Genomic DNA, 27,156 nt, shown 5'->3' with positions numbered 1-27,156 from the left:
GTGGAAGACATAATAAGAGCAAATAAAACGGTGACCAATCTAAAAATGCAGGAGTGTGTTTTGAAGTTTCCGGTTTTAGGTGACCTTAGGCACTTGAAACTCATAGTTTATAGTGATGCGACCTACACAAATTTATGTGATGGGGTTTCAAGCGCAGGAGGTTTTATAATTTTCCTTTTGGGGAACAATGGTAAATGTTGCCCGCTTGTGTGGGAAACAAAGAAAATAAGGAGAATGCTAAAAAGCACTTTGGCTGCTGAGACATTAAGCCTTGTAGAGGCGGTGGATATGGCCTTTTATATAAGTATTGACAGAAATTTTGGGATTAGGGGATTTGGGTAATATACCTATTGACTGTCACATTGACAATAAATCCCTGTGGGAAAATGTGCACACTACAAAAAGTGTCAATGAAAAGAGGTTACGGATAGACATCGCATGTTTGAAGCAGATGTTGGACAGAGGGGAAATAACAAAAATTAAATGGGTTGACAGGAGCTATCAACTGTCAGACTGTTTTACGAAAAGAGGGGCGAGTTCACAGAAACGTTTGGATATTGTTAATGAAGGGCACTTGTTTCTGTGACTTTTTTTTATCTTTCTCGTCCAAACAAAAAAAAAGGGGGGAAATCATGTGTGTGTTTTTGAGTTTCTTGAAATTTTGTTTTCACCTAATTTTTTTTTCTCCAAGGAAGGGGAGACTGTCAAGTAATGGGTTAAGAGACATTACAATTAGTTGTCTCATTTATGTTAAGTATCCATTAATTGACACTGATATGTAAAGGGGCTTCAGGTGGCCTCTGTCAGGTGGTGTGTTGTTGGAGTTTTGTGCAGAGGCTGTGGAAGTTAAGTAAATGGTGTTTGGTGAAAAGGAACAGGACTTCTGACTCTTCATACAACGGTAACTAAAAAGTATAACATCTAGAACTGGAGGGCATAGGTTTAAAGTGAGAGGGGAGAGATACAAAAGAGACCAGAGGGGAAATGTTTTCACTCAGCGGGTGGTGAGCATCTGGAATGAGCTGCCAGAGGCAGTGGTAGAGGCGGGTACAATTTTTTCCTTTAAACAACAGTTAGATAGTTACATGGGCAGGGTGGGTATAGAGGGATATGGGCCAAATGCAGGCAAGTGGGACTAGCTTAGTGATAGAAACTGGGCGGCATGGACAAGCTGGGCCGAAGGGCCTGTTTCCATTGCGGTAAACATCTATGGCTCTATTCCACCAAGACCTACCTTCTCCCTCAGCTCCTCACAGTCAGCAAAACAACCCTCTCAAAATAAGCCCTTTACCTTCTCCAGCCCCTTAACTCCACCCCCATCTGCCCGCCCCGCCACCCGCAGTTTGAAATGCCGGCGAAGCTGCTGCCATATCTTATAGTGTCGTGATGACCACCGGATTCGGAGACTACTTCACTGGAGCGAACAGGAGAGATGCTGTCACCAATGCCTTCAGACACTGCCCCTTACATGACCCCAACTCCATCCACACCCAGTAAAGTCCTAGTCCCCAAACCAGCCCAACACCTTCTCCGCATTGGCTGCCCAATAGTGAAACAACCGGTTCGGCAGCGTCGGCCCCCTCCCCGCCTGCTTCTCCCTCTGCAAGGCCCCCTCTCCGAATCCAAGGTGGTCGCCTCACCCATATGAACCGTGTTATAGATGCTCCAGACCCCAAAAGAACACTTTAAGCAGAATGCACTGAAGCAAGAACACGAATCTTGGCACAATATTCATCTTAATCTCCTGCGCCCGGCTCACCAGAGAGAATAGAAGGCTGCCCCATCTCTGCAGATCCGCCCTCACCGTATTCGCCAAGCTAATAAAGTTCAGCTTATGAAGCTGAGCCCAGTCTTGCGCCACCTGGACACCCAGATAGCAAAAACTAGTCCCAGCGCAGCAAAAGGGCAGCTGCCCCCACCTCAGCTCCTCTCCCCCCCCCCTCAGCTCCTCTTCCCCCCCCCCCCCTCAGCTCCTCTCTCCCCCCCCCCCCCTCAGCTCCTCTCTCCCCCCCCCCCTCAGCTCCTCTCCCCCCCCCCCTCAGCTTCCCCCCCCCTCAGCTTCCCCCCCCCCTCCTCTGCTCCCCCCCCCTCAGCTCTCCCCCCCCCCCCCCTCCAGCTCCCCCCCCCCCCCCTCCAGCTCCCCCCCCCCCTCCCCCCCCCCCTCAGCTCCCCCCCCCCCCCCCTCAGCTCCCCCCCCCCCCTCAGCTCCTCCCCCCCCCCACCTCAGCTCCTCCTCCCCCCCTCACCCTCACCCTTGACGGGGCCAAATCCCAACATTCAACTTATACCTCGAAAATGAATCAAACCTCTCCAATGTCCCCATAATATCATCCAGCCCATGCCCCTTACATACAACAAAAGATAATCAGCATACAAGGATACCCTGTGCTTCACTTCGCCCTACAATCCCTGGCCACTTGTATGAGGCCCCCAAAGCAATTGCTAATGGCTCAATCGCCAACGCAAATAACAATGGGGATGTAGGACAACCCTACCTCATCCCCCTATACAAGGACCCCGAGTTTGTGTTGTTAGTTCACACACTGGCCAACGGTGCCTTGTACAACAACTGTACTCATGGCACAAAACCCAGGCCCGGACCCAAACTTCCCCAGTATCCCCCCGCAACCGTATCGAACACCTTCTCTGCGTCCAACGACACAATTATACATGTCTACTTTTTAAAATAAATTTATGCAAGCATGTTGGAATAAATGGCTGGCTCATCACAGCTCCAGGGATCTGGGTTTGATTCACAGTTTGGGTCACTATCTATGCAGAGTCTGCACGTTCTCCCAGTATCTGTGGGTTTCATCCGGGTGCTTCGGTTTCCTCCCGCAGTTCAAACATGTACAGGTTAGGTGGATTGCCCTTTGTGTCCAAAAGGTTAGGCAGTACAGACTCAATGGGCCGAATGGCTTCCTTCTGCACTGTAAATTCTATGAAATGGACACTTATTTAATACATATTGTGGGCACTCCGTTGTACAAATAGCTCTTATTTTGAAATTAAAATTTTATGTACAGCTCAGTTCCTCTGACTCCTTAACAACAACACATTGGGTATTGCATGCACATCCTGTACTTTCAGAAAGTAAGGTTTAATTTCCTCTTTTTCAATTGATCCCAACATGCCTGACTGTCACGTTTTAATGTAAATCTACGACTTCCGGGTGCGGCGATGACCAGCTAGGTCGCACGTTTCGGCAGCTCCCGGTGGAACGGACTTTTGGGCTCTTGATAGGAGCCCCAACGGCAATTTTAACGGCAAAAAACACTGTGCTGTAATCCAGAAGGGAATCCCCCCTGGACACGGATGGAAAAAAGAGAGGAAAGTGGCCGGATTGCGGATCCTCAAGAGCAGCGGCCAGGAAGGCAGGCACAAAGCAAGATGGCGTCGGAAGGAGGCAGTTTAATATGGGGCCCTGACCAACAAGAGTTCCTGCGGCGTTGCGTGGAAGAACTCAAAAAGGAGATGAAGAAGGAGCTGTTGGCCCCGATATTAGAAGCGATTGAGGGGCTAAAAGGAGGAGCAAAAGACCCAGGAACAGGAGCTTCGGGTCGTGAAGGCAAAGGCTGCTGAGAATGAGGACAACATACAGGCCTGGTGGTGAAAACGGAGATGCACGAGGCACAACACAAAAGGTGTGTGGAAAGGCTGGAGGTGCTGGAGAACAATGCGAGGAGGAAGAATTTAAGGATTCTTGGTCTTCCCGAAGGTGTAGAAGGGGCGGACGTCGGGGCATATGTGAGCACGATGCTGCACTCGTTAATGGGATCGGAGGCCCCGACGGGTCCGCTGGAGGTGGAGGGAGCCTATCGAGTTATGGCGCGAAGACCGAGGGCTGGAGAAATTCCTCGAGCCATAGTGGTGAGATTTCTCCGATATAAGGACAGAGAGATGGTCCTCAGATGGGCAAAGAAAACTCGGAGCAGTAGGTGGGAGAACGCGGTGATCCGCGTATATCAAGATTGGAGTGCGGAGGTGGCGAGAAGGAGGGCAAGCTTTAATCGGGCCAAGGCGGTGCTGCACAAACGGAAGATTAAATTTGGAATGCTGCAACCCGGCAAGACTGTGGGTCACACATCAAGGGAAACACCACTACTTCGAAACGGCAGATGAGGCGTGGACATTTATTGTCGAGGAGAAACTGGAGGTGAGCGGGCCATAAAAAGAACGTTTGGGAAAAAGTGGGGGGGTGAATATGTGGGATGAAGGGGGGAAAAAAGAGGGAAGAGATGACTTCCCAAGTTGTTAATCCTGCGACCCTGTAACTTTTCTCTCCTCCCCATGTCGTGGAGGAGGGAGGATGAGGAGCTGAGGGCGCCGCCCATTGGGGGGCGGGGCCAAAAGGGAAGCGCGGGCTTTGTTCCCGCGCTATGGTAATCATGGCGGGAACAGGGAAGCAGGAAGGAGGGGGCCTCGCACAGTGTGAGCCGAAGTCGGCCAGAGTTTGCTGACTTCTGGGAACAACATGGAGGGTGCAATTACGCTAGTTTGGGATCTAGCAGGGGCGGGGGGGGGGGGGTTAACTGGTGGCTGCTGCTGGGGAGAAGGGGGAGCTGGTATGGGGGGGGTGGTCGGGGGCGGGGGGGGGGGCGCCGCTTGGGGGAGATACGGCTACGTGGGAACCGGGTGAGGAGCTGGATTGAAAAAAGGAGATGGCTAGTCGTCAAAGGGGGGGGGGGGGTAAAGAGCCCCCCAACCCGGTTGATCACGTGGAATGTGAGAGGGCTGAATGGGCCGATTAAGAGGGCACGGGTACTCGCACACCGAAAGAAACTTAAGGCAGATGTGGTTATGCTTCAGGAGACACATCTGAAGCTGATAGACCAGGTCAGACTACGCAAAGGATGGGTGGGGCAGGTGTTTCATTCGGGGCTAGACGCAAAAAACAGGGTGGTGGCCATACTAGTGGGGAAGCGGGTAATGTTTGAGGCAAAGACTATAGTGGCGGATAGTGGGGGCAGATACGTGATGGTGAGTGGCAAATTGCAAGGGGAGGCGGTGGTATTAGTGAACGTGTATGCCCCGAACTGGGATGGATGCCAACTTTATGAGGCGTATGTTAGGACGAATCCCGGACCTAGAAGTGGGGAAGTTGGTAATGGGTGGAGATTTTAAAACGGTGCTGGACCCAGGGCTGGACAGATCGAGGTCCAGGACTGGAAGGAGGCTGGCTGCAGCTAGGGTGCTTAAGGACTTTATGGAGCAGATGGGTGGAGTAGACCCCTGGAGATTTAGTAGACCTAGGAGTAAGGAGTTTTCGTTTTTCTCCTATGTCCACAAAGTTTATTCACGAATAGATTTTTTTGTTTTGGAAGGGCACTGATCCCAAAGGTGACGGGGACGGAGTACACGGCTATAGCCATTTCGGATCATGCTCCACATTGGGTGACCTGGAGATAGGGGAAGAAAAACAACAGCGTCCACCCTGGAGAATGGACATGGGATTATTGGCAGATGAGGGGGTGTGCTTAAGGGTGAGGGGGTGTATTGAAAGGCACTTGAACTCAATGATAATGGGGAGGTACAGGTGGGAGTGGTCTGGGAGGCGCTGAAGGCAGTGGTTAGAGGGGAGCTGATATCTATTAGGGCACATAAAGGAAAGCAGGAGGGTAGGGAAAGGGAGCGGTTGTTGAAAGAACTTCTGAGGGTGGACAGACAATATGCGGAGGCACCGGAGGAGGGACTGTACAGGGAAAGGCAAAGGCTACATGTAGAATTTGACTTGTTGACTACGGGTAATGCAGAGGCACAATGGAGGAAGGCACAGGGTGTACAGTACGAATACGGGGAGAAGGCGAGCAGGTTGCTGCCCACCAACTGAGGAAAAAGGGGAGCAGCGAGGGAGATAGGGGGGGTGAGAGATGAGGAGGGAGAGATGGAGCGGGAGCGGAGAGAGTGAATGGAGTGTTCAAGGCATTTTACAAAAGACTATATGAAGCTCAGCCCCCGGATGGGAAGGAGAGAATGATGTGCTTTCTGGATCAGCTGGAATTTCCTAAGGTGGAGGAGCAGGAGAGGGTGGGACTGGAGCACAGATTGAGACGGAGGAAGTGGTGAAAGGGATTGGGAGCATGCAGGCGGGGAAGGCCCTGAGACCAGACGGATTCCCAGTTGAATTCTATAGGAAATATATGGACTTGCGGCCCCGCTACTGATGAGAACCTTTAATGAGGCGAGGGAAAGGGGGCAGCTGCCCCCGACTATGTCAGAGGCAACGATATCGCTCCTCCTAAAGAAGGAAAAAGACCCGCTGCAATGCGGGTCCTACAGGCCCATTTCCCTCCTGAATGTGGACGCTAAGATTCTGGCCAAGGTAATGGCAATGAAGATAGAGGATTGTGTCCCGGGGGTGGTTCATGAGGACCAAACTGGGTTTGTGAAGGGGAGACAGCTGAATACAAATATATGGAGGCTGCTAGGGGTAATGATGATGCCCCCACCAGAGGGGAAGCGGAGATAGTGGTGGCGATGGATGCCGAGAAAGCATTTGATAGAGTAGAGTGGGATTATTTGTGGGAGGTGCTGAGGAGATTTGGTTTTGGGTATATCAAGTGGGTACAGTTGCTGTATAGGGCCCCGATGGCGAGCGTGGTCACAAATGGACGGGGATCTGACTATTTTCGGCTCCATAGAGGGACGAGGCAGGGATGTCCTCTGTCCCCGTTATTGTTTGCACTGGCGTTTGAACCCCTGGCCATAGCATTGAGGGGTTCCAGGAAGTGGAGGGGAGTACTCGGGGGGGGGGGGGGGGGGGGGGGGGGGGGGGGGGGTGGGGGGGGGGGAAGAACACCGGGTATCTCTGTATGCGGATGATTTGTTGCTATATGTGGCGGACCCGGCGGAGGGGATGCCAGAGATAATGCGGATACTTTGAGTTTGGGGATTTTTCAGGGTATAAACTGAACATGGGGAAAAGTGAGTTGTTTGTGGTGCATCCAGGGGAGCAGAGCAGAGAGATAGAGGATTTACCGTTGAGGAAGGTAACAAGGGACTTCCGGTACTTGGGGATCCAGATAGCCAAGAATTGGGGTACATTACACAGGGTTAATTTAACGCGGTTGGTGGAACAGATGGAGGAGGACTTTAAGAGATGGGACATGGTGTCCCTGTCATTGGCAGGTAGGGTGCAGGCTGTTAAAATGGTGGTCCTCCCGAGATTCCTTTTTGTGTTTCAGTGCCTCCCGGTGGTGATCACGAAGGCTTTTTTCAAAACAATCGAGAAGAGTATTATGAGTTTTGTGTGGGCTGGGAAGACCCCGAGAGTGAGGAGGGGATTCTTGCAGCGTAGTAGGGACAGGGGGGGGCTGGCACTACCGAGCCTAAGTGAGTACTACTGGGCCGCCAATGTTTCAATGGTGTGTAAGTGGATGGGAGAAGGGGAGGGAGCGGCGTGGAAGAGATTGGAGAGGGCGTCCTGCAGGGGGACTAGCCTACAAGCAATGGTGACGGCACCGTTGCCGTTCTCACCAAAGAAATACACCACAAGCCCGGTGGTGGTGGCTACATTGAAAATTTGGGGGCAGTGGAGACGGCATAGGGGGAAGGACGGGAGCTTCGGTGCGGTCCCCGATAAGAAACAATCATAGGTTCGTTCCGGGGAGAATGGATGGGGGATTTGGAGCATGGCAAAGAGCTGGGCTAGTACAACTGAGAGATCTGTTTGTAGATGGGACGTTTGCGAGTCTGGGAGCGCTGACGGAAAAATATGGGTTGCCCCAAGGGAATGCATTTCGGTACATGCAATTGAGGGCTTTTGCGAGGCAACAGGTGAGGGAATTCCCGCAGCTCCCGACGCAGTAGGTGCAGGATAGAGTGATCTCAGAGACATGGGTGGGGGATAGTAAGGTGTCGGACATATACAGGGAAATGAGGGACGAGGGGGAGATCATGGTAAATGAGCTGAAAGGGAAATGGGAAGAAGAGCTGGGGGAGGAGATTGAGGAGGGGCTGTGGGCTGATGCCCTATGTAGGGTAAACTCATCGTCCTCGTGTGCCAGGCTAAGCCTGATACAATTTAAGGTGTTACACAGGGCGCATATGACTGGAGCACGGCTTAGTAAATTTTTGGGGGTAGAGGATAGGTGTGCGAGATGCTCGAGAGGCCCAGCGAATCACAGCCACATGTTCTGGTCATGCCCGGGGTTCTGGGTGGGGGTGGCAAAGGTGCTTTCGAAGGTGGTGGGGGTCCGGGTCGAACCAAGCTGGGGGTTGGCTATATTTGGGGTTGCAGAAGAGCCGGGAGTGCAGGAGGCGAGAGAGGCTGACGTGTTGGCCTTTGCGTCCCTCTTAGCCCGGCGCAGGATATTGTTAATGTGGAAGGAAGCCAAACCCCCGGGTGTGGAGACCTGGATAAACGACATGGCAGGGTTCATAAAGTTAGAACGGATTAAGTTCGTGTTAAGGGGTTCGGCTCAGGGGTTCACCAGGCGGTGGCAACCATTCGTCGATTACCTCACAGAAAGATAGAGGGAATGGAAAAGAAGAAGACAACAGCAGCAACCCAGGGGGGAGGGGAGGGGGGAGGAATCGAACGGACTGTGAGATGTTATTGTATATGTATAATATGTATAGGTATTTGTTATAGGTAATTGTATATTGGATTGTTGGATTGTATTTTTGGAGAGTATTTATTTTGGACAAGGCAGTTGCCATTTAGTTTGGTTTTTGTTTCTGTTTATATATTATTTATTTATTTGTTTAAAACTGGCCACTGTTATTTATATTGCTTTATTGTTGTGTAAAAGAAACACTACGTACTGTTATGTTTGGCCAAAAACCTTGAATAAAATATATTTTAATGTAAATCTACCTTTATTTGCCACGTGTACTTAAGTTTATTTTGAGCCTTTCATTTTCAACTCCATGCAGTATTGGAAAGAAAGGACCATGCATGCAAGGTGCTTTCAGTTTTGATCTTTTGCTGATTTTGAATTGGTTTTCTGCTGCAAATAGGCACGAGATCTCTGCATAAGAGGTGGAATGGGACATTATGGAATGTTATTGAGTGGCTGAAAAAAGCAATTCTGCACCTCCTAGATGACAAGTGCAAGAAATACACCTGGTTGCTGGATCTGGCAATTCTCACCTCCCTTCAGCTGCTGACTTTTCAGACCTTGGGAAACCTAATCCACAGCCTTTGAATTTAAATAGTTCCCCAAATTGAGGAACACAGCTTCACTAACAGATTGACATGACTGAGGTCCCTTTTTAGAGTAAGTCACTCGGGTACCACCAAATGTGCTGTGGTTATACCAGAAATAGGCAAGTGCGCAACGTGTTCGGGAGACTTTGGGCATGATTCTCCCAAAAGGGAACAGGGAGCGGAATTCTCTCCCCCTAGGGGGCTGGGAGCGGGCTCCGACGCAGGAGTGAAACACTCCGGTTTTTTCACTTAGACTCCCGATGGGAGAATTGCGCCCAAAGTTCCCCAGCGAATGCGTTTAGCCGCGTGTTTCCCAGTGCTCGCAGTGCCAAGAAACACATGGCTATTAAAACGCGACTTGCGTTGTATAAGGGGCCTGAACAGGAAACGCACAGCCAAGGCCACGCATAGTTCCATTTTGTACAGTGGGGAGCTTCGCTCATCGGAACTCCCCAAATGACATTCCGATCACTGAGGCCTCCAAAACAATCCCCGACATCCCCCCAGCCTGAACGCACTATGCTAGAGTCCCTGGTCCTTCAACACCCATGCCGGGCATCCCTGGCCCGATTGCCAGGTTGGCACCCAGGTGGCACTGCCAGGGTGTCCAGGAGGCACCAGTGCCAGGGCGTGCAGCTGGAGGCCTCTGATCCCCTGGGAGACCCCCACTAATGCCGTCCTGTCTGGCCCCATCTGAACATTAGAGTGACGCTTACTGCCAAAAAGTAATCCCGCCCACAGTGGGCAGGATTCACATCGCATGGCGAGCCGGGTAGATCCCGGGAGCGGAGTCTCCCCACTTTCACCGGCCATGCTGTGTTGCGGCCAGTTGCTTTTCCGGTGCTGCGTGGCCGTTGGATTGCGCCCTCGGCTTAAGATTTTCTCAAGTTTAACTTTCCTGACCCCATCTCACCTGTCGGAGGAATTAAAGCTTCCTCCATGGAAATCAAGGATTTAAAATAGTAAATGGAGTTGTCACTGATCACACACAGCAAAACATTTTCACTGTCTGGGGAATATCGGCCACAACCAGATACAATGGAGAAGTAATTTTCTCCCTATAAAAACAGAATATGTTTCTATTGTTTGTGGGTAATGTGTCCCCTGGTTTGCAAAGTTAGCCATATTTATACAACTGTTTCCTTTTTCCCCTGTAGCAGAAATCAATGTTTTTAAATGGTTTATTTGGGGGAAGAAAACAGGTTTGTTTCTAAATTAATCAGTCGGAAAGTATTCAAGGGTGAAAGGAGTGTAAAGGAAACTTACAAAGTTAGACAATTTGTACCTTCTAGGAAGCAAAGGTTTGAAAATATGAGAATGGAAAAGAGTTTTTGATCAGTGGGATTAAAAGTGAGACTTTAGGTACCAGCTCAGATATTCCAGATCGACTTGTTCAATTACACCAGACCTCAATAACAACTAGGATTTAAAACCAAGTCATTTGCATCAGCAGTTTATATCTTTCCACAGTTGTTTCTCTTTTGTTAATCCTGAATAAATCCTTTCTGTTGAAAATCTTTGATTGTACAGTATGATTCAGGATGTTTGTGGAAATGATTAATTTCACCAAAAATCTTTGTTGGGAAATTGAAGCTACAGTACATGAGCAAAAAGCAGTTAAAAAGAGTAAAACGCAAACGTAGATCTACAATTAATAATGAAGTTTATAGAAAAGGTTTATTGTGCAAATAATTAAAGTGAATGTCACTTATTTTTGCACAGCAGATTGGATATAAAAGAGAAGATTGAAATACAAAGAGAGACTGGAGAACAAGTATGTATGAGATTGTGCTAATCTAAGGCTACTTAAACACATTGCCTTCTATTTATTTTCAATTTTTTTCTCAATTTCTAATAAAATATGACGGGTGAGACAGAAAATGTATTCCGAGAATAGCAACATGAACTCAATCACAATCTCCCAGCTACCAACAACCAGTAATTAAAATTTTGCTAGTGCTGACTATCAAGCTAAGAGCTGGAACTAGCAGTGGGAGTTGGGATAAACTGTACATACTGGGTAGAATATATATATATATATATATATATATATATATAAAATGTGTGTGAACAATAGTAATTGCTTATTGTCACAAGTAGACTTCAATGAAGTTATCAGTAGTTGACAAAACCTTGGAAGGAACACAAAGGTGCAAAAGGTTATGAAACAAACAAAACCAGCATTTAGTTTGGGCCCCATTGGGTCCAATTAAGGATGCTTCCCAGCACGTCAGTGCAAAAGACAGGACTGAAGCATTTGCAACCATTTGCAGCCGGAAGTGCTGACTGGATAATCCATCCTGGTCTCCACCCGAGTCCCCAGAATCATAGTGCAAGTCTTCAGGCAATTAGAATCATTCCACATCATTTCAAAAAGCAATGGATTGGCTGCACAATGGCACAGTGGTTATCACTGTTGCCTCACATCGCCAGAGACCCGGGTTTAATTCCAACTTCGGGTGACTGTGTGTAGTTTTCACATTCTTTCCTCCAGATGCCCAGGTTTCCTCCCACAGTCCAAAGATGTGTAGGTTAGGTGGTTTGGCTATGTTACATTGTCCCTAGGTGGAGTTACGGGGATTGGGCCTGGATAGGGTCTTTCAAAGGGTTGGTGCAGATTCGATGGGCTGAATGGCCTCCTGCAATCTAGGGATGACCTCCTGCAATCTAGGGATTCTACGATCCCAGCTGGAATAATAAAGACTTGTGCCCCAGAACTAGCTGTACCTTAACCAAGTTGTCCCAGTACAGTTACAGGAAAAGCATCTAACTAACAATGTTGAAATTTGTAAAAGTATATCTTGTCCATAAAAAGAGGAACAAATCCAGTCTGCCCATTTACTGCATCATCTGTCTGCTCTCAATCATCAAAGTAATGGAAGGTGTCACCAACAGTGCTACCAAGCAGCACTTACTCAGCAACAACTTGCTCACATGCTCACTATGGGTTCTGCCAGGGCCGCTCAATTTCTGACCTCATTACAATCTTGGTCCAACCATAGACAACATAGGAATTAAGAGCAGAAGTAGGCAATTCAGCCCTGTGAGCCTGCTCCACCATTCTATCAGACCACGGCTGATCACTTCCTGGTCTCAAATCCACCACCCCACCTGTTGCCCATATCTCTTCAACCTGTTTTTTTAACACAATTATCTACCTCTTTCTTGAAACCATTTAATGACTCAGATTCCACCGCACTATGGGTCAGCGAGTTCCACAAATTCACCACGCTCTGCGAGAAGTAGTTTTTCCTCAACTCAGTTATAAATCTACCGCCTTTCAACCTATATCCGTGTCACCTCGTTCTAGATTTCCCCACAAGGGGGAACATTTGGTCTATGTTACATCTCGATCAGATCCCCTCTCAGCCTTCGAAACTCCAGCAAGTATAAAACAAACTGTTTAATCTCTCTTCATATGTCAACCCTTTCATCCCTGGAATCTGGTGAATCTCCTCTGAACTGTCTCCAATGCCACCACATCCTTTCTCAAATAAGGAGAACAAAACTGGACACACAACTCCAGATGTGGTCTCACCAACACCCTATACATTTGCAATAACAAAGGAGCCATAGCAAAACTGCAGTCAATAGAAAGAAGAAAGAAGACCCCAGTGGTTGGAAGCAGACCTAACATAAATGATCTTCACTCCATCGTAAAGTCAAAAGTAGAGATGTTTGATGATAATTGTAAATGGTACTGAACACTTCAATTTCAACATTTAGGCTTGGGCTGCTAAGTGGCAAATAACATTCATGCCACAGAAATGTCAATCAATGATCACCTCCAATAAGATAGAAGCTAATCATTTCCCCATGATGTTAAACAGCATTGCCATCACTGAATTCCCCACCATCAATATCATGTGTTACCACTAACCAGAAACTGAGCTGGACCAACCATATAAATACTATGACTATAACAGCAAGTCATAGCTGGGAATTCTGTGCTGTGTAACTCTCCTCCTGACTCCCCAATGCCTGTCCAAAGGCACAAGTCAGGAGCGAGATTGAATATTTTGTGCTTGCCTGAATAAGTGCGGCATGGCACAGTGGTTAGCACTGCTGCCTCACAGCACCAGGGGCCCGGGTTCGATTCCAGCCTTGGGTGACTGTGTGGAGCTTGCATGTTCTCCCGTGTCTGTGTGGGTTTTCTCCAGGTGCTCCAGGTCTCTCTCTCAGTCCAAAAATGTGCCGGCTAGGTGGATTGGCCATGATTAATGCTCAAGGTTATGAGGATAGGGTGGGGGAGTGGACCTAAGTAGAGTGCTCTTTTAGAGGGTCGATACACTCAATGGCCTCCTTCTGCACTGTAGGGATTCTATGGAGCGCAGCTCCAGCAACATTTCTGAAGCTCAACGCCTTCCATGGTAAAGCAGCCTGCTTAATTGGCACGCCGTCTATTACTTAAACATTCGCACTCTCCACCACTAGCACACAATAGTAATAGTGTGTACTGTCTCCAAGATGCACTCAGCGACTTTCCATGACCCCTTTGACTTCTTCCACACCCACAATTTCTACTACCTAGAAGACCAAAGGCAGCAGAAACTGCACCACAACCTGCAAGTTTCACTCCAAGTGTATTGCCTTTCTGACTTGAAACTATTTCATCATTCATTCATGTCACTGGGTTAAAAACCCTTACTAACAGCACCGAAGGTATAACTGCACCACATGGACTTCAGTGATTCAAGAAGGCAGCTCACAGCACCTTCGCAAACACAATCAATCAGAGATGTACCATAAATGCTGGCTTTGCCAGCGATGCCCCCATCCCAAGAGCAAACCAAAGGTAAAAAAATAATCAGAGGGCTGGCAGCCCTGTAGCCCCGGCAGTGCCCCTAAGAGAGGTGAGAGGGTGCCTCTATTTTGAGATAACCTGGCAGTGGAGTTTGATAATTACTTTCTCTGCTGGGGCAAGGCAGTCTGACCTAAATCATCAGAAAGAAAACTTCCTTAGTAGTGGCGTTGGGGCCATGATAGTGGCTTTCCCCCCCCCCCAGGGACACACTTTCCCTGGGCCATGGAGCCTCTAAATTTAGATGCCATCCACACCACCTCTCCCAAACCGCAGGGGTGCCATGTCCATGCAGCTGCCGGCAGGTCATGAATGTGGACCTGTAGTTGGCAATATTGATCACCTCCCTCCGGTAGAACAATCTACTAGGCTGCCAGTCAGGCCTGGTAAAATTTTGTCCGGAAGTGCAGCAGGGCAAGGCAACTTCGGGCAACCATAGTCCTGTCCATTCTTCTATTTCTATGATGTTGCATTTTAAGTCTTAAATAAGAGTCGTCTTTTTTCTTGCTATTCATAATGTAGTATAATTTTTGTATAATACAGCTGTGTCGAGGGCAGCATGGTTGCGCAGTGGTTAGCACTGCTGCCTCAAGGCACCAAGGACCCAGTTGGATCCCAGTCCCGGGTCAGTGTCCATATGGATTTTGCCCATTCTCCCCGTGTCCACGTGGGTCTCACCCCCACAACCCAAAGATGTGCAGGGTAGGCGGATTGGCCACGCTAGTTTTCCCCTTAAAAAGAAATACAGCTGTTTCACAGTAGTGGAAAGATATTCAGAAGAATGGCCCACAATTGTTGGTTGGAAGCTGCTTAACATTTACTGACAAATAATGGGAGTTAATACACCTTATTAAATTAATAATTTTATCAGCTGCAAATATCGAATAGAAAGATTACCTTTAAGATTCTGAATAAATAAAGGTTCTGCGTGTTTTCTATACTTTCAGTAAAGTCAGTTGCATTAAAACACTGATGCACTACATAGCAGCAGAAGCAGAATACTTTGCAGCCTTCATCTCATTGTGTATACATTTTTGAGCTTATAGAGTTGTGTAGCAATGTTATTGCAGGGATGTTCCATTTGGTTCTTCAAACTAGCACTATTTGTAAAGCATTCCACCACACAAGCAGAGGGTAAAATGGTATTTTTCAGCAAATGCATGAAACAAATCTCCACAACATCTTAAAAAAAACTTAGTGAAAAATTAATCATAAAGCAGATACTGGATACCTGAAACAAAATCATAAATGCTGGAAATACTGAAGAGGTCAAGCAGTATCTGTGGGGAGAACACTATAATTGGAGCAGGAGTAGGCCACTTAACTCCTTGAGCCTGCTCAGCTATTCAATAAGATCATTGCTGATCTGATTGTGGGTTTAACCGCACTTTTCCTGTCTGACCCCCATAACCCTTGACTTCCTTTCTGGTCAAAACTCTATCTAACTGTTGAGGAAATACATACCAGTACTTTGAGTTTTCGCCAAAGGCCCTTTATTGGTACATGAATTTCGTGGAGGGAGTTAGAGTGACCACAGTCCTTCTAATTGTCCCCACTTTACAAAAGGTAAGGCAGTAATTTATATGGTACAATAAGCAATATTTAGAAAAATGAGGCATTCCTTTGATAAGCCCAGAGACAGAAAAGTGAGCAGTGTTAAACAACAGGCCTTGGATTCCTAGTCTAAGGAAAATAATAATTGTCTGCTGTCAGCAACAATGTGCAGCTGTGCACTTGTTTACATGGTCTGACCTTCTGCCTATTACATACAGAACTTCTTGACTGAAATAAGGCTAATATATTCATCATGCTTTGCCAAGTGCCTATTTCCATGAAATATAGTCAAGCAGCTGGTTAAAATGAATACAGGGAATTAAGGCAACTAATCCGCCAACTAAAGTCTCTTCTGCACTAACTCAGCCTTCAATGTATTAAACAATCCAACCTCCATTGCTTTCTGGGGAAGAGAATTCTCTTCGTCTCAGCCTTAAATGGAAGACCCCCTAATTTTTAAACTGAATTCCATAGTTCTAGACTCCCCCCACAAGGAGGAAATATTCCCTCAACATCCACCCTGTCAAGCCGACTCAGGATCTTGTATGTTTCAATAAAATCACCTCTCATTCTTCTAAACTCTCAATAGATGTAGGCCCAACCTGCTCAACCTTTCCTCATAAAATAATCTCCATCCTGAGAATCAATCAAGTGAATCTTCTCTGAACTACTAATGCAATTATATCCTTTAAGGAGACCAAAACTGTACACAGTAAGAGGCAAGGGGCAGAAAGCTAAGGGGGAGTATGGGGAAACTTTTTCACCCAGAGGGTGGTGGGAGTCTGGAAGTCAGTGCCTGAAAGGGTGGTTGAGTCAGAAACTCTAGTAACATTTAAGTATTTAGATATTCACTTGCGCTGCCATAACGTCCAAGTCTATGAGCCAAGCGCTGGAAAATGGGATTAGTGTAGTCATATCTTGTTGTTGACCATTGTGAACTCCTTCTGTGCTGTAAACGTCTATGAATCTAATCCAAATGTGGTCTACCTAAAGACCTGTACAGCTACAGCAACACTTCCCTACTTTTTCACTGTGGCTAACACATAACTGCAGCTCCACAACAATGTGGGACCCTCTGGTTGGCCATTTAGCTCAAAGGTAATTAGGGATGGGTACATCCCACATTAAAAACACGGTACAAGTCAATGAAACTTAGTACAGAGGGACAACATCCTATGAATGAATAAAAAATTACTTGATTCCCCATACAATAAATGCCAATATTCAATTTGTCTTTCTTTTCTTTAATAAACATTTTATTGAGGTATTTTTGGTACTATAACAACAACAAAATAAACAATGTACATGAAACTATAAACATTGTGCAAAAGCCGTCTCCCTCCCTTACAGGTCCCACCTTTATTAACCCCCTACTCTAAGCTAAATTAACAACACCTCTCCCCCCCCCCCCCCTTCTGCTGACGATTAATTTTCCGCGAAGAAGTCAACAAATGGTTGCTACCTCCGGGCGAACCCTAACAGTGACCCTCTCAAGGCGAACTTGATTTTCTCCAAACAGAGAAAGCTAGCCATGTCCGATAGCCAGGTCTCCAACTTCGGGGGCTTTGAGTCGCTCCAAGCTAGTGGTATCTGTCTCCGGGCTACCAGGGAAACAAAGGCTAGAACGTCTGCCTATTTCTCCTCCTGGATTCCCGGGTCTTCCGATGACGAATGTGATATAAAATAGTTAGGTTAAATATATTAGTTACAGTAATGTAGATGTAGACCGGTCTAATTCTAGTGAGTTCACAGACAAAGGATTTCAGAAAGCATGGGAGGGGGAGGGGTGTCTAGTGGAGGAGGAGAAAAGGATGCTGGGTAATAAGAGACCAGGGGAAAGGAATAAGAAGTGAGCCAATTAGGATGTATGGCCAGGTCAGGAGGGGTATAGGATGACCTGTGCCTACAAATCCATCTAGAGTTTTATTGAGGCCAGACTGACGGGTAAAGAAATCTCAATTTGTCATTTGGTGCCGGAAACCCGGGATTTCTCAAGACGGTTCTGACCAACCGCGAAATCAGAATTAGACTGATTTTGGACAAGGAAAGTGGAAAAGGGCCCACAATGTATAGCTGGAAAATGACCGCGCATTGATTTTTCCCCTCTTCTTATGGTCTGATTAGTCTGGTCACTCGCGGTTGGTACGGAAAGATCGTCTTGACGGAATCGAAGGGCAGTCTGGGGATTAGAAATTTAACTGATAGGATTTCATAATTGATGATTCGGTTTTGGGTTAGTTTTGGAATTAATGGGACATCAAAATGATGGTTTAATTCCATGTGTGTGTGTTTTTGGTGAACTGATGGGACCTCAGGAGAGGGTTTGTTTCAATGAGTATTTTTAAATCTATAGTTGATTAAGCTAAAATTGTATCCTTGGACTGTAGTAGCGAAAAAACGCAGTCTTGAGGACTAGTTTGAGATTATGGGGAATTGCTTGGATAACACACTGATCCAGGCACGCCATTCCAAATATTGTGATATTTATCCATATAAAGCGAGAGATTTTAGGAAAATGTCAGCAACCCTTAAGGAACAAATTGGGTGACGAATGGCCACTAAAGACCTGGACATCATTAAGAAAATTTAGGGAAAAATCTGGGCAAAGAGCCAAAGTATGAAAGCAAAAGAATTAATTGGATTATGGAGACAATATTGTCAAGAGGAAAGAGATAAGATCATGTTATCAAGTTGGCAAGAAAATGCCCTTAAAATGGGAATTCCAATTAGTGAAGGGGGAACCAGAAAACTCTGGAGATCTTGAAAAGGAGTGTGCATTCAAAAAACGCGCAAGTAAAGAGAGGGTGCAGCGGATGAGGGGGGGCTACAACAGGAATTGGAAATGCAGCGACAGATCTTTTTAGATGAGGGGCCGTAGCTACGGATTGAATAGATAGGTTATCATGAAATGATAAAAGGAGGGAATGACGAATGTGATATAAAATAGTTAGGTTAAATATATTAGTTACAGTAATGTAGATGTAGGCCGGCCTAATTCTAGTGAGTTCACAGACAAAGGATTTCATAAAACATGGCACAGGAGGGGGAGGAGAAAAGGATGCTGGGTAACAAGAGGCCAGGGGAAAGGAATAAGAAGTGAGCCAATTAGGATGTATGGCCAGGTCAGGAGGGGTATAGGATGACCTATGGGAATCATTTATGTGAAACTTGATGCCATTTGAATGTATTTGTAGCGATTCCTTTGTTTCCAAAAGCACTAAATTCTAAATACCCAGGAGGCTGCTTGTGTTCCGCGTTTTTGTGAAGCGAGTCAGACTTGCAAGTCGGGTATAAATAAATAATACTATGCCTACAAATCCATCTTGAGTTTTATTGAGGCCAGACTGACGGGTAAAGAAATCTCAATTTGTCACCGACACCCCAAAAATCGCCACCTCTGGACTCAGTGCCACCCTTGTTTTTAACACCATGGACATGACATCTGCAAACCCCTGCCAAAATCCCCTAATCTTTGGACATGCCCAGAACATGTGGATATGGTTCGCTGGTCCTCCTGCACATTTTGCACACCTATCTTCCACCCCAAAGAATCTGCTCATCCGGGCCACTGTCATGTGAACCCGATGAACGACCTTGAATTGTATCAGGCTGAGCCTGGCACATGTTGCGGACGCATTGACTCTACTCAACGCGTCCGCCCAGAGACCATCCTCTATCTCTCCTCCCACTTGCGCTTCAGCTCCTCGGTCTGCCTCTCCTCTGACCCCATAAGTTCCTTGTAAATGTCAGATACGCTCCCTTCTCCTACCCACCCTCTGGAAACTACCCGGTCCTGAATCCCCCTTAGCGATAGGAGCGGGAATGTTTACACCTGTTTACGTAGGAAGTCCCGCACCTGCAGATACCTGAATTTGTTTCCCCTCGCCAACCCAAACTTCTCCTCCAGCACCCTCATACTCGGAAAGCTCCCCTCTACAAACATGTCCCCCATCCTCTCAATCCCTGCTCTCCGCCATATCCGGAACCCTCCATCCATACTTCCCGGGGCAAACCGGTGAATATTACAGATTGGGGACCAGACCGATGCTCCCTCTGCTCCCACATGTCTCCTCCATTGCCCCCAGACTCTCAGGGCCACCACCACCACGGGGCTGGCGGAGTACCGTGCCGGTGGGAACGGCAGAGGCGCAGTTACCAACGCCCCCAGACTGGTGCCCTTGCATGAAGCTGCGTCCATAATCTCCCATGCCGACCCTCCCCCACCACCCACTTCCTGATCATGGCTATATTCGCTACCCAGCAAGAGTTACTAAAATTTGGCAGCACCAGCCCGCCCTCTCCCCGACTTCGTTACTCGCGGGGTCTTGCCCGCCCAAACAAAGCCAGAGATCACTTTGTTGACCCGTTTAAAATAGGACCGCGGAATAAAGATGGGGAGATACTGAAATGCAAACAGGAATCTCGGGAGGACCATCTTCACCGTCTGCACCCTCCCAGCCAGTGACAACGGAAGCGCGTCCCATCTCCGAAAATCGTCCTTCATCTGGTCTACTAGTCAGGCCAGATTTAATTTATGCAGCCGGTCCCATTCCCGCGCCACTTGAATGCCTAGGTACCTAACGCTTCCCCCTACTAATCTAAACGGCAGCTCCCCCAATCGCCTCTCCTGTCCCCTCGCCTGGACCTCAAACATCTCACTTTTCCCCATATTTAGCTTATACCCCGAAAACCGGCCAAACTCCCCTAGAATCCTCATGATTTCTTCCATCCCCTCTATTGGGTCCGATACATACAGAAGCAGGTTGTCTGCACAGAGCGAGACTCTGCTCCACCCCCCCCCCCCCCCCCCCCCCCCCCCCCCGGACCAGCCCCTTCAGGCTCTCAGAGCAATTGCCAATGGCTCTATAGATAGTGTGAACAACAGTGGGGAGGGGGGGGGGCATCCCTGTCTTCCATTTGTCTTTCTAATCACTTGTGTACCTCCAAACCAACTAATAGGGAATCAGTAATGTACCTGGGAAATAGATTCCAATTCTTCTTCCTTATAAGTTCAAATTGTATAATTGGGAGGGAGAAGCTATTGCTTTGAGGCCCATTAGGATTTATAGCTTATTCATGATCCTATGTCTTATGGTCTTTGCTTATCAAACCTGTTGCAAACTTCCTACTTGTGGTCAACCTGGAAAAAGAAATAAATCACTTCTGCTCTGTGTTGTGACTCAGTAATTTGATTATGTCAAAACTGTCCCTCTGTACCAAGGACTAGATTTGACATAAACTACTTTTTCCTTTGAACAAATTAAAGTTAATGAATTTCATGAAAGAAGCAGTTAGCGCGAAGTTGCATTTGGCAGTTCGGCTGCACATCTTACCCCTGTTAGAGGAAGATCTATACAAGTCAGCAAGGTCAAGGGTGAACTGCTGGCCTGTGTGAGCAGACCGAGTAATCAACATATCAGACCCACATGCATTAGGCCAGTTTGGAAACACTTTGAAAATAAAGTAACATTGCTTTTTGTTATTTTGAAGAAATACAAGACTTAAGTGCTGATTTCAGGTTGCAGTGGAGCAGTGTTTTCAAACTTTTTTCCCAGGGACCCATTGTTACCAACCGGCCAACCTTCGGGACCTACGCCGGTCGACCTTTGCGACCCACACCGGCCGACCTCCGTAAACCACTATTTTCTCATACCTTTAATGAGAAAGGTGAGCCTGCTTGGTCCTCACGATCTCACTCCAATCAGGTTCACAGGAGGAGAGGGCTATGCATGTATCGGGTGCAGGATTCAGCCGGTTCCTTTGTGCTGCCTTCATCTTTGTCAGGACGGAAAATCCAACCTCACATGTAGTTCGTTGTGAAGGACAAAAGCAACAAAATGCTTGTTTTACTCAGCTCCGGATATTTCTCGGAGATGCTACTCCAGAATGCTGACAGTTTCATTGACTTGTGCCGTGTTTTTAATGTGCTGTCAAAGCTGAGGTGCAGAAGTTCAGTCAGCTTCATTTGGAGTCAGGCTTGCCAGTCCATTTACAGTTTCCTTACTAATGCTGTTTTCTTCGATATGTCATAGCAGTGTGGGGAACATGTAGTAATTTTGGCTTTGCACTCGCAATTGCCAAACTTTCAATGACTTTTGGAAAGCTGCGATTTCTTCACAGTACCGAAAGCAGTCATCATCCTTCCCTTGCAATTTGAGGTTCAGTTCATTTAGAATGAAAAGATGTCTGCAAGGTAAGACATAGTTAGCATCCAAGTTTCAACAGCAAACGAATCAGCCAGAGAGGACAATTTCTCGAGGAAGAAAGCGTGGATTTCGTACCTCAGTTCGTAAACGGAGTAGCTCCCCTGTTGACTAATCATTACAGTAACTCTTCAAGTGGATGAAGTCCACGGTCATTGGGATTGACTGGTCACTGTTTCGATTGAATGCTTTTATGTAGTCTTAAAGGGCAGCAAAAAACTTAGTCACCCTTCAGTTCACAGAGAGCAACGATGTGATGATTTCCCATGGCTTTCATTATATCCCTTGCCCAACGTTCAGTTCTGTCCCTGATTAAACCATGAGGAATATATACTCTCTCCAGATCATTTGAGTAATGTTTAGGGATGCAAAACAGATCGAGCCTTGTTCACCATCGGTGATCACCACGCAATCAGCCGCCGCCATGCCGCTATTGCACTTTGACCCCGGGTTCAGGTCCCAACACTTCCGGGCCGCATGCGCACTGATGAGCGGGCATGCATGCGCAGTGCGCCTGCATTTTTCTTTAGTTGGTCGCGGCCACCATGGTTAAAAGCCGGCTGCTGCGTCTGTTGCGCGTGAATTCCCACGATCGGGAACGCCGCGATGGTTGGCTCAGTGACCAACCCGATACCCGCCCGCGACCCACCGGCGGGTCGTGACTCCCACTTTGAAAATGTCTGCAGTAGAGTGCTTAAGTTGCTGTTTTGTGACTCAGGGAAATTAAGGGTCAATTAAGGGATAATTTATATTGAAAGTCTTGTCTTCTATTTAGTAATTAACTTAAAGTTGTTGTTTGGGATGGAAGAAGGTGAGTTTTGACCAGCTTTAAAGCGGGGTTCATACAGGCTCTGCTTGCAGCTGCCACTAGTTAATTGGATAACTGGCTTAAACCAATTTTCAGAGGCTAGATTCAGACAGTATAAAAGTGCTGACTTTGGGCTGCAGTAGAGTGCTTAAGTGGGAGTTTGATGAGGAGGGAGTTTGATGAGGAGGGAGTGAGGTGCTCCTTTCATTTCCTACCTGTCCTCAGTTATACAAAGCACGAGATGAGCCGTGAGTTTACAAAGAGTGAATCTGATGGGTGAGTAAGCCCTGGTGATATTTTTCAAACTATATTAAATTGTATGTCATTGTTTTAGCAAGGGTAAGGACTTAGTTGTATTATTTTTTTTAAAAATATAATAGTCTTCTAAAGTTTTAAATTTAAAGGGTTAGTCATGATAGGAGATCTCAAAGCCGTGGTTTGCTCCTCTTGCTCCATGAGGGAATCCGGGAACATTTCCAGTTCCTGTGACCAGCATGTGTGCAGGAAGTGTGTCCAGTTTCAGCTCCTGGAGGCTCAGGTATCAGAGCTGGAACAGCAGCTGGGGATACTGTGGAGCATCCGCAAGTCTGAGAACATTGTGGATAGGACGTTTAGAGAGGTGGTCACACCTCAACTGAAGGGACTTGAGGAATGAAAGGAATGTGATCACCAGGCAGTCCAAGAGAAACAGGCAGAGAGTCATGAGTTTTCTGGGGTATCGCTCGCAAATCAATATTCCATTTGGGAGGCTGGTTCCTCCATGGAGTTCAGCCAGAGCCAATCGTCTGGCAGCACAAGCAGCCTTTCGCTACAGGAGGGGGGAAAAGAGAGGAAGACCAATAGTAATAGGGGATTCTACAGTTAGGGGAACAGATCGGTGCTACTGTGCAACATGACTCCAGGATGGTGTGTTGCCTCCCTGGTGCCAAGGTCACTGAGCGGCTGCAGGACATCCTGAAGTGGGAGGGTGATAAGGCAGAGGTCATGGTACATGTTGGTACCAATGACATAGGTAGAAAGGGATGAGGTCTTGCATCAAGAATTCAGGGAGTTAGGCAGGACACTAAAAGGCAGGACCTCTTGGGTTGTATTCTTGGGATTACTCCCAGTGTCATATGCCAGTGAGCACTGAAATAGGAGGATGGCGCAGATATGTGCCATAAGAGTTGGTGCAGAAGGGAGGATTTTAGATTCTTGGACCACTGGGACGTTTCTGGGGAAGATGGGACCTGTACAAGCGGGACGGTCTACATCTGAACCAGAGCGAGCCTAACATCCTTGCCGGCGGGTTTGGTGGTGCTGTTGGGAGGAGTTTAAACTAATTTGACAAGGGGAGGGGATGCAGACTGTTAGCAAAATAGGGACACAGCATAATACAGAAAAGCAATCAAGTCCGAGGGAATACAGTAGTAAGTTTCAAGGGAGTAATCAAGGCTGGGTGGCCTCTATTTTAATGCCAGGTTTATTACAGATAAAATGGATAAGTTAAGGGCAAGGATGGACATGTGAAATTGTGATATAATAGCCATCACGGAGATGTTGAGGGAGGGGCAGGATTAACAGCTGAAACATCCCAGTATATAGATTCTTCAGGTGAGACAGAAGAGGGGGAGGCATTGCACTATTAGTTATGCAGTAAGGAGAGATGATATCTTGGAGAGAGCTTAAAATTAAGCTTGTAGAACTTAGGAATAAAAAAGGGACAGCCACATTGTCAGGTGTTTATTATAGATCCCCAGATAGCGGGAAATTGAGCAGCAAATCTGTGCACAGTTCACAGAAAAAAATAGGATTTTTAATACGGTATTTAAATTGGGTAATTTCAACTTTCCCAACATTAAATGGGATAGTCATAATGTTAAGGGCTTAGATGGAGTGGAGTTCTTAAAATGTACACAGGAGAACTTTTTAGCTCAATATGTAGAAGGTCCAACAAGGGACGGCGCAATGCTGGACCTAATTCTGGGGAATTAAGCCAGACAATTAGTTGATGTGTTGGTAGGAGAGCATTTTAATAATAGAGACCACAACATGGTACAATTTAGGGTTATTATGGACAAAGCAATAGACCAGTTCTAAAAAATGTTTTGGATTGGGGGAGAGCAGATTTTAGTGAAATAAGGTAGGTTCTGGCCAAGGTAGACTAGAAAAAGTTACTTTTGGGGAAATCTACAGATGAGCAGTGGGGGGGGGGGGGGGGGGGTTAGGTTCAAAAAGGAAATGGTGAGGCTACAGGCTCAACATGTTCCCTCTAGGGTGATGGGAAGAAGTAACAAGCCCAGAGAACCATGGATGACCGAGATATTCAGGATAATAAAAACCATGGATGACAGAGATATTCAGGATACAATGAAAAGGAAGACAAATGCGTTTAGCAAGTAGAACGATACAGCGCAGTACAGGCCCTTCGGCCCACTATGTTGCACCGAAACAAAAGCCATCTAACCTACACTATGCCATTATCATCCATATGCTTATCCAATAAACTTTTAAATGCCCTCCATGTTGGCGAGTTCACTACTGTTGCAGGTAGGGCATTCCACGGCCTCACCACTCTTTGCGTAAAGAACCTACCTCTGACCTCTGTCCTATATCTATTACCCCTCAGTTTAATGGCTATGTTTCCTCATGCCAGCCATTTCCATCCGCGGGAGAAGGCTCTCTCTGTCCACCCTATCTAACCCCCTGATCATTTTGTATGCCTCTATTAAGTCTCCTCTTAACCTTCTTCTCTCCAACGAAAACAACCTCAAGTCCATCAGCCTTTCCTCATAAGATTTTCCCTCCATACCAGGCAACATCCTGGTAAATCTCCTCTGCACCCGCTCCAAAGCCTCCACGCCCTTCCTATACGGTGACCAGAACTGTACGCAATACTCCAAATGCGGCCGTACCAGAGTTTTGTACAGCTGCAACATGACCTCCTGACTCCGGAACTCAATCCCTCTACCAATAAAGGCCAACACTCCATAGGCCTTCTTCACAACCCTTTCAACCTGGATGGCAACTTTCAGGGATCTATGTACATGGACACCTAGATCCCTCTGCTCATCCACACTTCCAAGAACTTTACCATTAGCCAAATTTTCCACATTCCTGTTATTCCTTCCAAAGTGAATCACCTCACACTTCTCTACATTAAACTCCATTTGCCACCTCTCATCCCAGCTCTGCAGCTTATCTATATCCCTCTGTAACCTGCTACATCCTTCCACACTGTCGACAACACCACCGACTTTAGTGTCGTCTGCAAATTTACTCACCCACCCTTCTGCGCCTTCCTCTAGGTCATTGATAAAAATGACAAACAGCAACTGCCCCAGAACAGATCCTTGTGGTACGCCACTTGTAACTGAACTCCATTCTGAACATTTCCCATCAACCACCACCCTCTGTCTTCTTTCAGCTAGCCAATCTCTGATCCACATCTCTAAATCACCCTCAATCCCCAGCCTCCGTATTTTCTGCAATAGCCTACCGTGGGGAACCTTATCAAACGCTTTACTGAAATCCATATACACCACATCAACTGCTCTACCCTCATCTACCTGTTCAGTCACCTTCTCAAAGAACTCGATAAGGTTTGTGAGGCATGACCTACCCTTCACAAAGCCATGCTGACTATCCCTGATCATATTATTCCTATCTAGATGATTATAAATCTTGTCTCTTATAATCCCCGCCAAGACTTTACCCACTACAGACGTGAGGCTCACCGGTCTATAGTTGCCGGGGTTGTCTCTGCTCCCCTTTTTGAACAAAGGGACCACATTTGCTATCCTCCAGTCCTCCGGCACTATTCCTGTAGCCAATGATGACATAAAAATCAAAGCCAAAGGTCCAGCAATCTCTTCCCTGGCCTCCCAGAGAATCCTAGGATAAATCCCATCAGGCCCCGGGGATTTATCTATTTTCAGCCTGTCCAGAATTGCCAACACCTCTTCCCTACGTACCTCAATGCCATCTATTCTAATAGCCTGGGTCTCAGCATTCTCCTCCACAACATTCTCTTTTTCCTGAGTGAATACTGACGAAAAATATTCATTTTAGTATCTCTCCTATCTCTTCAGACTCCACACACAACTTCCCATCCCTGTCCTTGACTGGTCCTACTCTTACCCTAGTCATTTGCTTATTCCTGACATACCTATAGAAAGCTTGGGTTTTCCTTGATCCTACCTGCCAAATACTTCTCATGTCCCCTCCTTGCTCATCTTAGCTCTCTTTAGATCCTTCCTCCAAGGGGAACAAATCAGCAGAGGCATTAGTGGAGTACAGAAAGTGCAGGATGGAGCTTAAGAAAGCAATTAGGAGTGCAAAGACAGGATATGAGAAAGCTCAGGCTGGTAAAAGTAGGGACGATCCCAAGATGTGTAACTATATTAATTGGAAGAGCAGTGGAAAGAGTAGGGTCAATTAGGAACTAAGTGGGAAATCTGTGGACAGAGCCAGAAGACATTGGTAGGGTGTTGGACAAATACTTCATATCTGTCTTCACCCAAGAGAATGAGGAGATGGGTAGATATGGAACTCTTGGAGAGATACTATGAGGTACTTGAGCAAATTGACACCGCGAGTGACGAGGTGTTGGCAGGCTTAAAAGTGGAAAAATCTTCAGGTCTGGATGAGTTGTGTCCCG

At 46.9% G+C, this 27,156-nt stretch overlaps 1 protein-coding gene across 16 annotated transcripts in view; it reads left to right on the top strand.

The window, feature by feature from the left end:
- LOC140398474 (coiled-coil domain-containing protein 9B-like) overlaps positions 1–27,156 on the top strand; it is a 426,742-nt gene that overhangs the window by 305,811 nt on the left and 93,775 nt on the right. For 15 of the 16 annotated variants that reach the window (XM_072487250.1, XM_072487265.1, XM_072487233.1 and 12 more), the window contains one exon: positions 10,874–10,925. In XM_072487250.1, the coding sequence (XP_072343351.1) occupies positions 10,874–10,925 (52 nt within the window). The remainder of the gene's footprint in view (positions 1–10,873; positions 10,926–27,156) is intronic. The other variant, XM_072487215.1, reaches the window with a different exon arrangement.

The sequence above is a fragment of the Scyliorhinus torazame genome, chromosome 2 (genome assembly GCF_047496885.1).
Source record: "Scyliorhinus torazame isolate Kashiwa2021f chromosome 2, sScyTor2.1, whole genome shotgun sequence".
In the NCBI taxonomy this organism is placed as follows: Eukaryota; Metazoa; Chordata; class Chondrichthyes; order Carcharhiniformes; family Scyliorhinidae; genus Scyliorhinus; species Scyliorhinus torazame.
This window is presented reverse-complemented; position numbering and strand designations above follow the sequence as displayed.